Raw genomic sequence first — 12,344 nt, 5'->3', positions numbered from 1 at the left:
GCACTAACTCGATCACTACTCCCGAGCTCTGCGTTTCCGTCGTTTATACTGGTCGTTTTGAACGTACGGAATTTCTCGGTAACTGGCTAAGCAATAAAAACTGTTCCCAGCATGTTGATTTTTTTCTAACAATGTCTTACCTCTGCGAGTATCTTTTATGGCTCAGGGGATGAATCTATTAATAAAGAGAAAACGCTCGATTATGCCGTAATTATTTGAAAACCAATAAATCGAGCCGCTCCAATGCAGTTCCAAGCCATGAGTTTGTTTCCCCGCACGGCACATCGTAGCCAGTATTTCTATTGTAGTGTTTGTTTTTCCTTTTGTGCTGTTCGCGCACGGCTGCAATTGCAGTCTTGAATTAATCTCCGTAGAGCGGATATTCACTCAGCTGGAAGTGATGCTTCAAGGGCAGAGAAATCGCTTTTCGATCAACTTAAATGCAGTCATATTAAAAATAGCGCAAAATAGACGGGACAAAAAGACAAAGAAGCACACAGGACAAGCGCTAACTGGCAACTAAACTTTATTGAAAGCCTCCAACTTTGCTATCGCCACGCACGCGCTTACTCTCGTATCAACAGAAACAGGGCGTACCGCCAAATCCGCACATTTATACCGCCCACCGCCTGTTCCAAAAAGTCAGCAAAACAACTACATCACCCCGCCACACAATCCGAACGAGGAAAGGAATAGAAAAAACGCCGCGTTAATATTATCAAGTTAGATGGTTGACATGAGTCGGTTGACATCCCCGTTGTGAAGGTTTGTAGGTACGTCGACGATTTTATTATTTTTGTTAGTGTTCCTGCAGAGCGAAGCCTGATCTCTTTAGTCGAGACTACTCTGGAAGTTTTTAGCAAATCTTCTAAGCATTTCATTTCACCTACGAACTTCCGTTGGAAGGTTTTTTACAGTTTTTAAATGTTCGGTTGTCTTTTAACTCCCTTGACCACGTGTGCTGGATGTACAGGCCACGCACAAAAAAGGCCCTTTTAGCCTTTGACTCAGCCCAGTCTAAATTGATAAAGAGGGGCATCGCCTCGCTCTGCCTCCGGTCGGCTCTGTTGAAGTCCTGTCCGCATGTAGTTAGTGAGAGTTTTGACCTCCAGACACTTCGCTTGGAACACTCCGGGTTTCCCTCAGTTTTAATACAGGGAGTTGCGGAATCCCTTCTAAAGAAGTTGAAATGCTCTTCCGTTTTACCTAAAAGGAAACCAAAAAATTTCGTAGTGCTGCCTTACATTCATAAGGTGTCGCACAATCTGAAAAGGATAGCTTCAAAGTTTGACGTGGACGTTGTCTTCACTGCCCCGTGCAGATTGTCGAAATTGTGTGCTACGGTGAGCGGGCCGAAAGTGAAGAAACCTGTTAATAGCAAGAAACACGTGACAAAGTGTGTGCCTTGTGCCACTGAGGTGGTTTACAGGATTCCTTTAACGTGTGGTAGTGTTTACATAGGGCAGACGGGACGTTGCTTAAATGATCGACTTCGAGAGCATGCGGCTTCTCATGGCAACAATTGCGGTTCCCACTTACCGGGGCATTGTAAAACTTGTGGTTGTTCCCCCAGGCTGGACGGTGCGCAGGTGGAGGGACGTAACAAAGGAAGGAGGGAACGAGAGTTGCTGGAGGCGGCCAAAATACATGATTGTGACAAAGACGTTTGCATAAGCGTCGCATCGGTGTATATGCAGCCGAATGAGTACAGTTTTATTAACACTATCTTACTTGATAATATTAACGCGGCGTTTTTTCTATTCCTTTCCTCGTTCGGATTGTGCGGCGGGGTGATGTAGCTGTTTTGCTGACTTTTTGGACCAGGCGGTGGGCGGTATGAATGTGCGGATTTGGCGGTACGCCCTGTTTCTGTTGATACGAGATTAAGCGCGTGCATGGCGATAGCAAAGTTGGAGGCTTTCAATAAAGTTTAGTTGTCAGTTAGCGCTTGTCCTGTGTGCTTCTTCGTCTTTTTGTCCCGTCTCTTTTGCGCTATTTTTAATATGAATGTCCACTACCAACTTGCCCAGCAGACCAAGCTTTTAAATGCAGACAAAGCCGCGACTTGCAACAAGTGTTAAGTGTACGGAGCTGTGCCGTGGCGAGCTCGAAACCTTTTATCGCTGATCCCAGCGCGCCACTTGGAAGGCAGTTTCTCCAGGAACCGTAGTATATTTAAACAGCAAAATAAAGGATTGCTTTTGTTTCGATTTTAGCTACTATCTTTGTAACACTAAAATTCCGCTGTAAATATACGAACTTTCCGTCATAATTTCGTACTGTTCAGTCCTTTCCCCAGAGCGCAATCGCTCTCGGGGACCGACAGTCACATTGGCTACTGTATGATAGGAGCTTACCGTTCAGACCAGCGTTCCAACATGACAATCCGCACTTCGATCGATTGCACCTAATACCTCAAGTGGTTGGTCTTAAACTCTTTAATGTTATGTAAAGCGGAATGTCAACCTCCGACACACCGCCCCCTCTGATCACGGCCCGATCAGCGGCATCAATGCCCGACAGCTTACGCCATCTCATCTTGTTACACCACTGATACGCAAACACACGGTGACATCGGCGATAATTCCAGTGTTCTGTTCACAACGCACAACACTGCCATCACGATGTTGCTATTATGTTGCTGACACGCAGAAACACAGAACCACGTTGATTTCCGGTTGGCACACGGCACGCGAAAACAGAACCGAACTCAGCACGGAAAGCACACAGGCAGCCGTCAGCGAAACCTGCCTGTTTTGGACGCAGTTCCTGCGATTTCCATAACGTCAAAAACGTCGACACAGTTCCGCGTGGTTCCACTATTGTAATTCCGCGTGGGTCCCGCAAACCGAAGGCGGCCATCTTACCCAGTGTATGTAGCACTGCTGGCACTGCTTCGGAACTGGCTTTTTTTAGAGGCTTCGTTTGCTCGTTTGATAAAATTAGTGGTAAAAAACGTTCATGCAACCGAAATGTTCTGCACGTTTGGACTAGAAGACGGAATTACAGGTGGCCTTCGCTGCCGCTGAAGCTGATTCAATTCAACAACATTTATTAAACAACGTGCTCGACGTGCTCGAAAAACGAAACCGAAAGAAGATGAGTCCGGAGGGCGAAAGCTTTCTCCCGTTTACCCGGAGAAGGAGAAAAACGTCTCGTTCCTCCCTTCTCCTCGTATCCGCTTGGGGGCGCGTCAGTAGAAGGGAGGAAGACACGCTGTTGCTACCTTTTTCCTCGATTTTTTGCTTAGAGTGTGTGTCGGTCACAGGTGTGGCCATCGTGCACGAAGGTGAGCCTTAACTCGAAGGAGAAGAAGAGGAAGAAGAAGAAGGAAGAGAACACAGATTAATGGACTTTGGCGACTTGGTGGCGGTGTGGCAGTGGTGAAGTACAAAAAGAAGCGGTAAGGGAGGAAATGCGGGACCACCGCTGGGGGGGGGGGGGGGGGGGGGGCGGGGGAGAAACAACTGGAGCGGTCGGTTGGGGAGGTACACAATACAGGGTGTCACAAAAGAAAATTTACACGGTCTTTTTTACCGCAAAAATAAACTAGGCATCGCCGAAAGCTCATTCTCCGCCCAAAGGTAGCGCTAGAGGTCACAACCAGATGCCAAAGTTTCAGCCTGATCCGATAACTTAATCAAAAGTTATAAGTGATTTCCTGAAAATTTCAATGGGAAAATGGCGGCCGACGGAGTTTTCAAACACATGTGACTCTATGGCACCAGAAACCGAAGACAGGCAAAAATGGGCTCCATTTTCCCATTGAACTTTTCAGAAAATCACTTATAACTTTTGATTAAGTAATCGGATCGGGCTGAAACTTTGGCATCTGGTTGTGACCTCTAGCTCTACCTTTGGGCGGAGAATGGGAGTTCGGCGATGCCTAGTTTATTTTTGCGGTCGAAAAGACCGTGTAAATTTTCTTTTGTGACACCCTACTTGGACGCCATCTATTTCGGTGCGAGTGAAGCGCTCGGTGCGCCGAACGTAATGTGGTCGCCGCGTCGGACAGAGAGTCATCACCTAAATGTTTGTTCCAGTGTGGTTCCACCTGATCGCTTTCCACATTTTGAGGTGCAACTGAAAGCATGAGCGGAGCCTGTAGCTCGCGCACCCAGTTGTTTCTAGTTCACTCTAACCCAGCTATAATCACGAATGCCTGTAGCAGGGCGAAGAAAGTCTGATCTCTAGAAATAAAAAAAAAATATATCGCTGGAAACTAAAAAGATAACTCGAACTAAATATTAAAAAAAAAAAAACAGGGTTTCTATTTTGTCTTGCTGTGCGGAAAAAGGTGAAAAAGAAGATGCCAAAACGAACATTTTGAACTGATTGTGCGCAGTTTTTGAGGTCCCAATGGATCTCCCGGCCTCGGTGATAGCGACCTTCCAGAATCTGCGACGCATAGAGAAACTCTTTGACGCCGTGCTCAGGACCGACGATGGCACCGTCTTCAAGGTGCACCGCCTGGTCCTTGCGGCTGCGTGTCCGCTTTTCAAGGCACTCTTTATGGCAGACCAGAACAACCTGAGCAACGACGTCAGAGCTGGCGCTGGTGAGCCCCCGAGCCAGGAGATGCACGAGTACTGGCTCACAGACATCAGTAGAGAGACGCTGGCACTGCTGATTGACTTCTGCTACGGGGTCCCTCTGGAAGAGCGAGTCCGCCTGGACACCGTGCAGTACATCCTGGGCGTTGCCGAGAAGTACAAGGTACAGGACACTGATCCCAGTTTTCTCCTTATCAATCTCATTTGGTTGATGTATGTATGTATGTATGTATGTATGTATGTGTATGTATGTATGTATGCATGTATGCATGTATGTATGTATGTATATGTGTATGTATGCATGCATGCATGTATGTATATATGTATGTATGTATGTATGGATGGATGGATGGATGTGTGTATGTGTGTATGTATGTATGTATGGATGGATGGATGGATGTGTGTATGTTTGTATGTATGTATGTATGTATGTATGTATGTATGTATGAATGTATGTATGTATGTATTACTTTTGCAGTGCCCCTCAGCAGCCCAAGAGCCGACAAGAGGGTGCACCAAAGTTCGTACATCAAAGAAAAAACATAAATATACAGATTACAAAACCATGTCTAGAAAAAAAACAGTTTACATGCTTGATAACAGCACTGATGCAAAAACAAGCCTAGTTAAAGTTGACATGTGTAATAACAAAAAAAAGTGATCTTCGACATTGCAGAAACTGATGCGTAGAAGGTTGTCCCCTGGCTATATTGTTTCGAAAGTACCATCAAACGAAACATTTCATCAAAAAAGCCTGGTCAGTGCTCGCATGCTAAAATGTTCACACTCAAAAATATCTGCCTTCTGCGTTGTTACTGCATTCCACATGTTAAAACCGTACTGAATACGTTCCAGGGGCCGCATGCTCTTTGGCTCAGAGCAGCCGAGTAAACGATGAGAGCGAAGCGCCCTTGGCACGGCAGTAAAAATGGAAGAGGTTAGTGTATGTATGTATGTATGTATGTATGTATGTATGTATGTATGCATGTATGTATGTATGTATGTATGTATGTATGCATGTATGCATGTATGTGTGTATGTATGTATGTATGTATGTATGTATGTATGTATGTATGTATGCATGTTTGTATGTATGTATGTATGTACATACGTACCTACGTACGCATGTATGTATGTATGCATATATGTATGTATGCATGCATGCATGCATGCATGCATTCATGAATGTATGTGTATGTATGTATGTATGTATGTATGTATGTATGTATGTATGTATGTATTTGTTTGTGCGTAGTGAGTGTGTGTCAGTGCTACGTTTAAAGGGGTACTCCGCCGATTTCTTCATGGTCCCCGATTTGCTTGAAATTTTGCTAAACTCGCCAAACAACATCGCCAAAATAGTATCCCAAATATTAGATCAAAATAATTTTTTTTCACGAAGTTATTGAATTTACAATTTTGGTCCTCACCGTGTTTTTCAAACTGAAAGTCTCTACTGGCAACAATGAAAAAGTGACGTCATTGGAAGTGCAGGGGTTCACTCTTTGGACTGTAGAATTTGTTCCCAACTGATTTGAAGCAGTTTCATGGTGTCAAATGAATGCCTTGGAAGCTCGCTCCAATCCCCGGGCTCCAGCACGGAACAAATAATTGGCATACTCTATTTTTTAGACTGCTCGCCCGACTGGCAAGCTGAACTTCCACTGACGTCACGGCCCTGAAAAGGGCGGGTATATTTGAATGTCTGTTTTTGCATCATTTTCATTTGCCGATTTCACAATAACTATTATGAATTTCACGATATTAAATAGCATTCCAGAAAGGGTAAAGGCCTGGGAGTCAGAAAATATAGTTAGTTGAGGTAGCTCAAAAATCGGCGGAGTACCCCTTTAAGCATAGCCGCATGTTTTCTGGTGGGACAGCACTAAATAATTGTGAACTAGATTTTGTTACTTATACCCAGCAAAAAATGACGAGACGCTGTGTTGAAAGCAGAAAAAAGCTCAACCTCGGTCGGCAGTAGTCTTAGGCTTCAAGGCACGGGACATGTGCTACCGTGGTATTTCTGACAGAATTGATTAATGTGATGTTCGCGTTCTATGCGAATTTATTAATTCCCTGAAGCCTTCACTGTCGAAAGCATTTAAGCGACCAATAGGTGGTCTTCACCTGGCACCATATCTGAACGTGATGGTCACAGCCCATGCTCAGAACAAGCTCCCGTTTTATCTTATAAAAAGAGCTACAATTGTGGTGGTGCGTGATGTACGTTGTAGAAGCGTTGTGAAACCGTTTTGGAGGCGCATTGTAAGCACACACTCAGCAGCAACGGGGTCATCCATGGCCGCCAGTGGATGTCACCTATTTTAATTTAGAACCTTCTATTTAGGTATGGCTAAAATTGAATGGACATGTTTTGGTAAATACTATCGCGTTTTACCACCTCTATGAGAACAAGCGCTGGTAGTGATTCACTCATATATTCGCGCGCAGAAAAGCCCATCCGCTTTTCAGCTTGTTTACAGTCACAGCAAATTCAGCGCCGCAACGGCATGGCCCGTTTCGGGTACATTTATGCTCTATTTTTTTGGCTAAAGGTCGAACTACCTGATATGTTGACTCACTGATCGGTGCCTCGTCCAGGAAACACACCGAAGCTGGTCGGGTGACTTACTTATGTCTTAGTGAGCACCACAAACCAATATTTGGGCAACCGAGTTGCTGCGTACACCTCGGAGTGCACCGCACTTTCCTCGCTGCCGTTCTGGTGGGCTGGAAGAATGTCCAAACTATCTTCACATAGTACGTCCCTACGACGTCCGCGCTGTACAAATGAACGCGGCAATAAAACATATATACGAATCAAGCTATATTATGAACTCTCGACAGTAGTCAATGTTTGAATGATCCTTCTAATTTTATTTTTATACCCTTAGTTCAGGGGGGAAGAGGGGGAAGGCGGGGGGTGTTAAAGTTAGCTTTTGTTTTGTCTTAGCTGTAACGGGTGTTAAGTATAGGTGTTCCCGGTAACGCGGTACTCTCTATGGTAACGTCAAAACAGTAACGGATACCGTACTTAAAGAGGCCCTAAGGTCGTTTTTAAGATAGTTCTTTATTTCGCGAACTCATCTACGCACCCTAAGCATCCTACAAACACTCAAGGTTATGATCGCGCGTGTTCTTTTCTCTTCCTAAAATGCGACCAAGCATCGCGGTACGCCATTTTTCTAAAATATCTAAAAAAGAACTGTCGCGGTGTTTGGTCGCGCTTTAAATAAGGAAACAAAGTTACATATGACAGTAATTTTGGGTTTTCTATGATACTTCGAGTGGATGCATTGAGTTTGCGACATAAAAAGACGATCACAAAATCCATTTTAGTGCTTCTTTAAGTTATTTGTTTGAAGCAAGGGTTTCCCCAGGAATAGAAATTAGGGGGAGATGTCTAAATTTTTAGGGGGGGGGGGGGGGGGGTGGCTTTGAAAATAGAGGAGTCGTTGTGAATTAAGGGGGTGCCTTCAGGAACACAAGGGGGGGGGGGGGAGGGGCTGTACACCCACCCTAGGGGGAGGTGCGGGTGTAGGGAAATCACTGGCTTGAGGTAATGGATAACGTAGACGTTCCTCAAAACATTTTGTTCGCAAGACTGCCTACAGCGCTTTTTTCTCACAAGTCCGAATTTTTCCCCCTTCAATGTGAACTGTTCGGAGCTGGGCTTCCAATACAATCGCATGCCTCTAAACTTGACAGCTCACCAAATTATACGCGTAAAATAATAAACCTCTGATTCTATTTTATTTTCTCTTCCAGAGGATGCTTGGAGTTTAAAAGACATCATAGAAGTTCCGTGTTGGGATATAAAGCAAAACCATGTGTTTAGAATGGGCCAACCCTTCTTAAGAGATGTTTTTTCAGTACCACATATATTATTCTTCTGACAACATACCTATGGCGAACTGTCTCAGAAGTCGTCGTTGTAACTCTCTTTTACGGCACTCCCCATGCAAGTATGCCTACTTGATTAGGGCCCTGCAAAAAGTTCGCCGGTTTCTACCGTATCTTGGGGTTTTGGGGATATATTCTTTCATGCGCGGTTCTTTGAGATAACACCGCGAATGCACAAAACAAGAACTAAAAGGCATGAGGAGGTATGCAGATAGCATACAGTCACTGTGAATGAATAAAAAAACACCAAATACATTTAGATCGATGCATGGCTCTTAATTTTATTTATTTTGCTTGAGGTTAATTTCAAGCGAACCGTGAAGCAAAGCACTCCTTACACTCCTTAATCCATTTATAAAGAATACCCTGTTTGTGGTTAAGATGGTCAGATTTCAAACTGCGTCATGCTGTACTATGCAGCGCATAATTGCTTCTCGTGAGACTGTTAAAAAGCAGTCCATTGTTAACACGGTTTCTGTTCAACATGAGCTTGTGCTGAAATTCACCAAGTATTCGGCAATACGATTAGGCTAATCGACAAAATAATTATAAATGGTGGGAATTTTTTTAACAGGCAGTCATATGAAGCAGAAGTATAGCTTTGTGATAAATGACAAGAAGAGTTCCAGGTTCCCTCACAGACTGGCTCACGGTTTACAACGGTCTTGCAACCTTCCTTTTTCCCTTTTTTTTTATTATTGGTTATTGTCTTCGTTTTCCTTGGCCAAAATATTTCTCAAAAGCCAAGACCCAGCGCGACTCAGAATGATCGAATATTACTAGTACGAACGCCCCTCCTTCCAGTTTAGCCGTACAATATCGAGTCTGCATTCATTAAACGTGTATCACATTAAAAATACAGCATGCCAAGGTTTCCGTGGTCGCCATTACCAGTAAACCGCTTTGGCAATTTCACAAATTGCTTACACTTCTCTATTTTTTGCAAAATAATTGGTTGTATTACTCTTTTTTTATGACGTCGTGTACGACAAATCGGCTGTTTGTGTCATCGCTTGGCAAAACACGTCTTCTCATAAACGTCTATATTGATAATGAGGAACGTGAACAACATTGCAATACATTCAGTTTTAGCTTCATTGCTGTGCCGCACGTGGTGTCTATGCGATAATGGTGCTACAAATGTCTCATACCATCAAGGCAATCGCATGAACATGAGCGTTGGAAAAGCTTGTTTAACCTTAGTGCGTCGGCGTACTTTGGAATGTTAACTTCATGGGTGCCAAAATTATGGTCAATGAGAAAAATTTATTTGGAGTAAAACAAACATTTATGACAAGAGCGAAATTTTAATTTTGGCATGTGACTGCTACCCTATACAACTCTTGAAAATATTGCACTTGTTCGCTCTGGTCAGCAGAAAGGCAAGAGTTTCAAATAGATTTCTTTTTATAGAACTCAATGCAAGAAGGTACGACAGGCATAAAAATTAAGATTAAAAAAGTGTACAGTTCTGAGATTATTATTGTATTTTTTACTATCGCATTATTGCTGTCTATAATTCTTCAGTGAAATATTATGCCTCATACAGCTGTTCAGGAGAATTAAGGTTCATACGAAATTTTTACGAGGAAATCCGTTTAGAGGGTTTAAGGGGCGAATGACTAGGTACAAGCTTGCTTCAGAACCGCCCGATTCAGACACAGTATCATCATCATTATCAACCAGAATATTGAGGGGAATTCGACATGAATTTCTAAAATTAGGAGTCATGCAACTTTTCGTTTGAGGTAGCGTCTGATAAAGACTCCAAATCAGCGATATATTCTTAATCGTCTTAAGGATAGCACCAGGATGTCCCACGATCACGTGGTACAGCACGAAGGAGCGATATACTCCTTGCCTCTGTAGTTTCCAGTAGGTTAACCTTAAAGCATCACTTGTTATATTATTTTATTTTGTGCAGATACCAAAAATGCTGCAGCACTGCATCAGATTCCTTCGAAACAACTTGGACTACTCTAACTGTGTGGATATCTTACATCTGGCAACCGGCAAACACTACCAAGAACTCGCTGACGATGCGCTCACCTGCATTGTCCGAAATTTCGATAAGGTATTTATTCCTGCCAAAACCAGAAAGTCCCACACAATAGAAAACTCATTACGTTAACCGATGATTCTATATTTTACCACGCAGTGGGTAAGGTCACCAGGTCAAACCATTTAACGATTCTTTCCTAGGTGTGGACGGGCACTCCGGCGTACACTACTCTGAGCTCTACTGAGCTGATCCGCGTTGTCCAGTCGGATGAGCTGCAGGTTGTCGACGAGGTTTCCGGCACCTTCAGAGCCATCATGCGCTGGGTGGAGGCGAACAGCGAACACCACCAGGCCGACCTAGCCGCATTACTCGGTCATGTTCGCTTTGGATTTTGCAAAAGCAGGTGCTTCTATACCGCTTTCCAACCTTTATATTAATAGCATGCGAATGTTAACCGGCGAACCTGCCAGCGCCTTATCAAAACTCTGCGGCAATATTAACGAGAGTGAGCGCCGCTTTGTGCACGTGCGCTCAGTAAGGAGTTCTAGTAGATCGTCCCAATTACTTCGAGAAAGACACCCGTTAATGATATGACGCATGTGTGATAGGGCCAGCGGGCTATCGGGTATTGTTATCAAATTCATCGAAACGACCTGCTAAAACTCTACTCTTTGCCGATATCGTTATTGTGTTCTGTGATACGATGCTGGTGGTGGTTGACGCTCCCATAATATTATAAAAAAAAATTGTAAAGCTGCACTTCAGTACATTTGTATAATGTTAAGCAGTCGTTTTTTTTCGAGATAACGCTGCTTTTAATACCTCTGGAACAAAGTACTGCTCTTAGGGTAAAGTTTTAATTCGTTTTCTGTAAAAAGATAACATACCAAATCTGCGGCATACGCGCGGGCGTTAATTTAGGATCTACAGCAATTTTCGCAAAACACAAAGACTATAGTTGGCCATACAATTTTACGGCTGCTCGTGCCAGCTCTTTTCACAGCTTGCTACGGCAATGTCTAAAACCTGCAACAATATCAACTTTTAGTATTTCTGTAATCAGCAATACAAGTAATAGCAGTCACAGGTTGCTGCGATAGCTTGACCTCGGAGTATGCTTTCCCATGGAGTATTCTTAAATAAGTAACGCGCGCAGACGTCAGGAAAAGCATTCTTGTACCACAGTTATTTTTTTTACCTTGTATAACTTTGTTCTCCTTTATTTACATTGTTTTCTTTTTTTTTTTTATTGATGTTAAATTCTGGCCGAACTTGAATCGCTAACTAATCCTACGTAAGGGTCCATTAAACAGTTTTCTTTGAAATCTTTGCAAACCCCGCTGAATAAATATTTCATGAATTAGCGGTTTGTTTGAAACTAACAACACATTTTGACTTGACTTGACTTTAAGTGGCAGCGCGCGACAGAGTCCTCCTCTGCGTGTGAGCAACCTTCTGACGGCACTGTACTAGCCGTTGACGCTGTGGCTTTGTTGCTTGAGAAGCTGGACTATAGTCACGTACTAGAAGAAAACGAGAGGGAGCTCTTTCATTTGACCCTCCTCCAGCGCGAGCTTCCTAGCTTCGATAACGCTTTGGCATCCTGGGGGCTACACGCGTGCGCTCGCAACCGAAGCGCGGCGAAAGGCAACTAGTGCGGCTGGAGGCGGTGCATAACGCCCTGCCGTTGTCATCCTAAAGCGAACATGCTACGAACAGCAATGAATTTCGCCCGGCGGCACGTTCGCTTTGCTCGCGGCACCACAGCTACTGCTCTGAATCCGCGACTGGAACGAACGCCGCCGGACAACATTATGCCTCAGGCCCGATTCCCGTGGTACGATTTTACTAGCGATTTCGTAAGTGCGGCGGTCAGCACCACA

The 12,344-nt window shown here is 44.0% G+C and overlaps 1 protein-coding gene across 1 annotated transcript; it reads left to right on the top strand.

The window, feature by feature from the left end:
* The first annotated feature begins 4,359 nt into the window (after positions 1-4,359).
* Positions 4,360-10,898, top strand: LOC121837420 (kelch-like protein 10). The gene is made up of 3 exons (XM_042293048.1): positions 4,360-4,716; positions 10,384-10,533; positions 10,662-10,898. The coding sequence occupies exons 1-3, from the start codon at positions 4,360-4,362 to the stop codon at positions 10,896-10,898; spliced, it is 744 nt and encodes a 247-aa protein (XP_042148982.1).
* The last annotated feature ends 1,446 nt before the right edge of the window (positions 10,899-12,344 follow it).

The sequence above is a fragment of the Ixodes scapularis genome, unplaced genomic scaffold (assembly GCF_016920785.2).
Source record: "Ixodes scapularis isolate PalLabHiFi unplaced genomic scaffold, ASM1692078v2 PGA_scaffold0__279_contigs__length_252992795, whole genome shotgun sequence".
NCBI classification, from domain to species: Eukaryota; Metazoa; Arthropoda; class Arachnida; order Ixodida; family Ixodidae; genus Ixodes; species Ixodes scapularis.
The sequence above is the reverse complement of the archived record's forward strand: the minus strand, read 5'-3'. Positions and strand labels throughout refer to the sequence as shown.

Bases quoted from the DNA above. Each gene is read 5' to 3' on its own strand.
- LOC121837420 (XM_042293048.1), top strand. From the start codon at position 4,360: ATGGATCTCCCGGCCTCGGTGATAGCGACCTTCCAGAATCTGCGACGC. The intron at 4,717-10,383 runs GTACAGGACACT...TATTTTGTGCAG, and splicing joins GCGTTGCCGAGAAGTACAAG to ATACCAAAAATGCTGCAGCA. The intron at 10,534-10,661 runs GTATTTATTCCT...ATTCTTTCCTAG, and splicing joins TTGTCCGAAATTTCGATAAG to GTGTGGACGGGCACTCCGGC.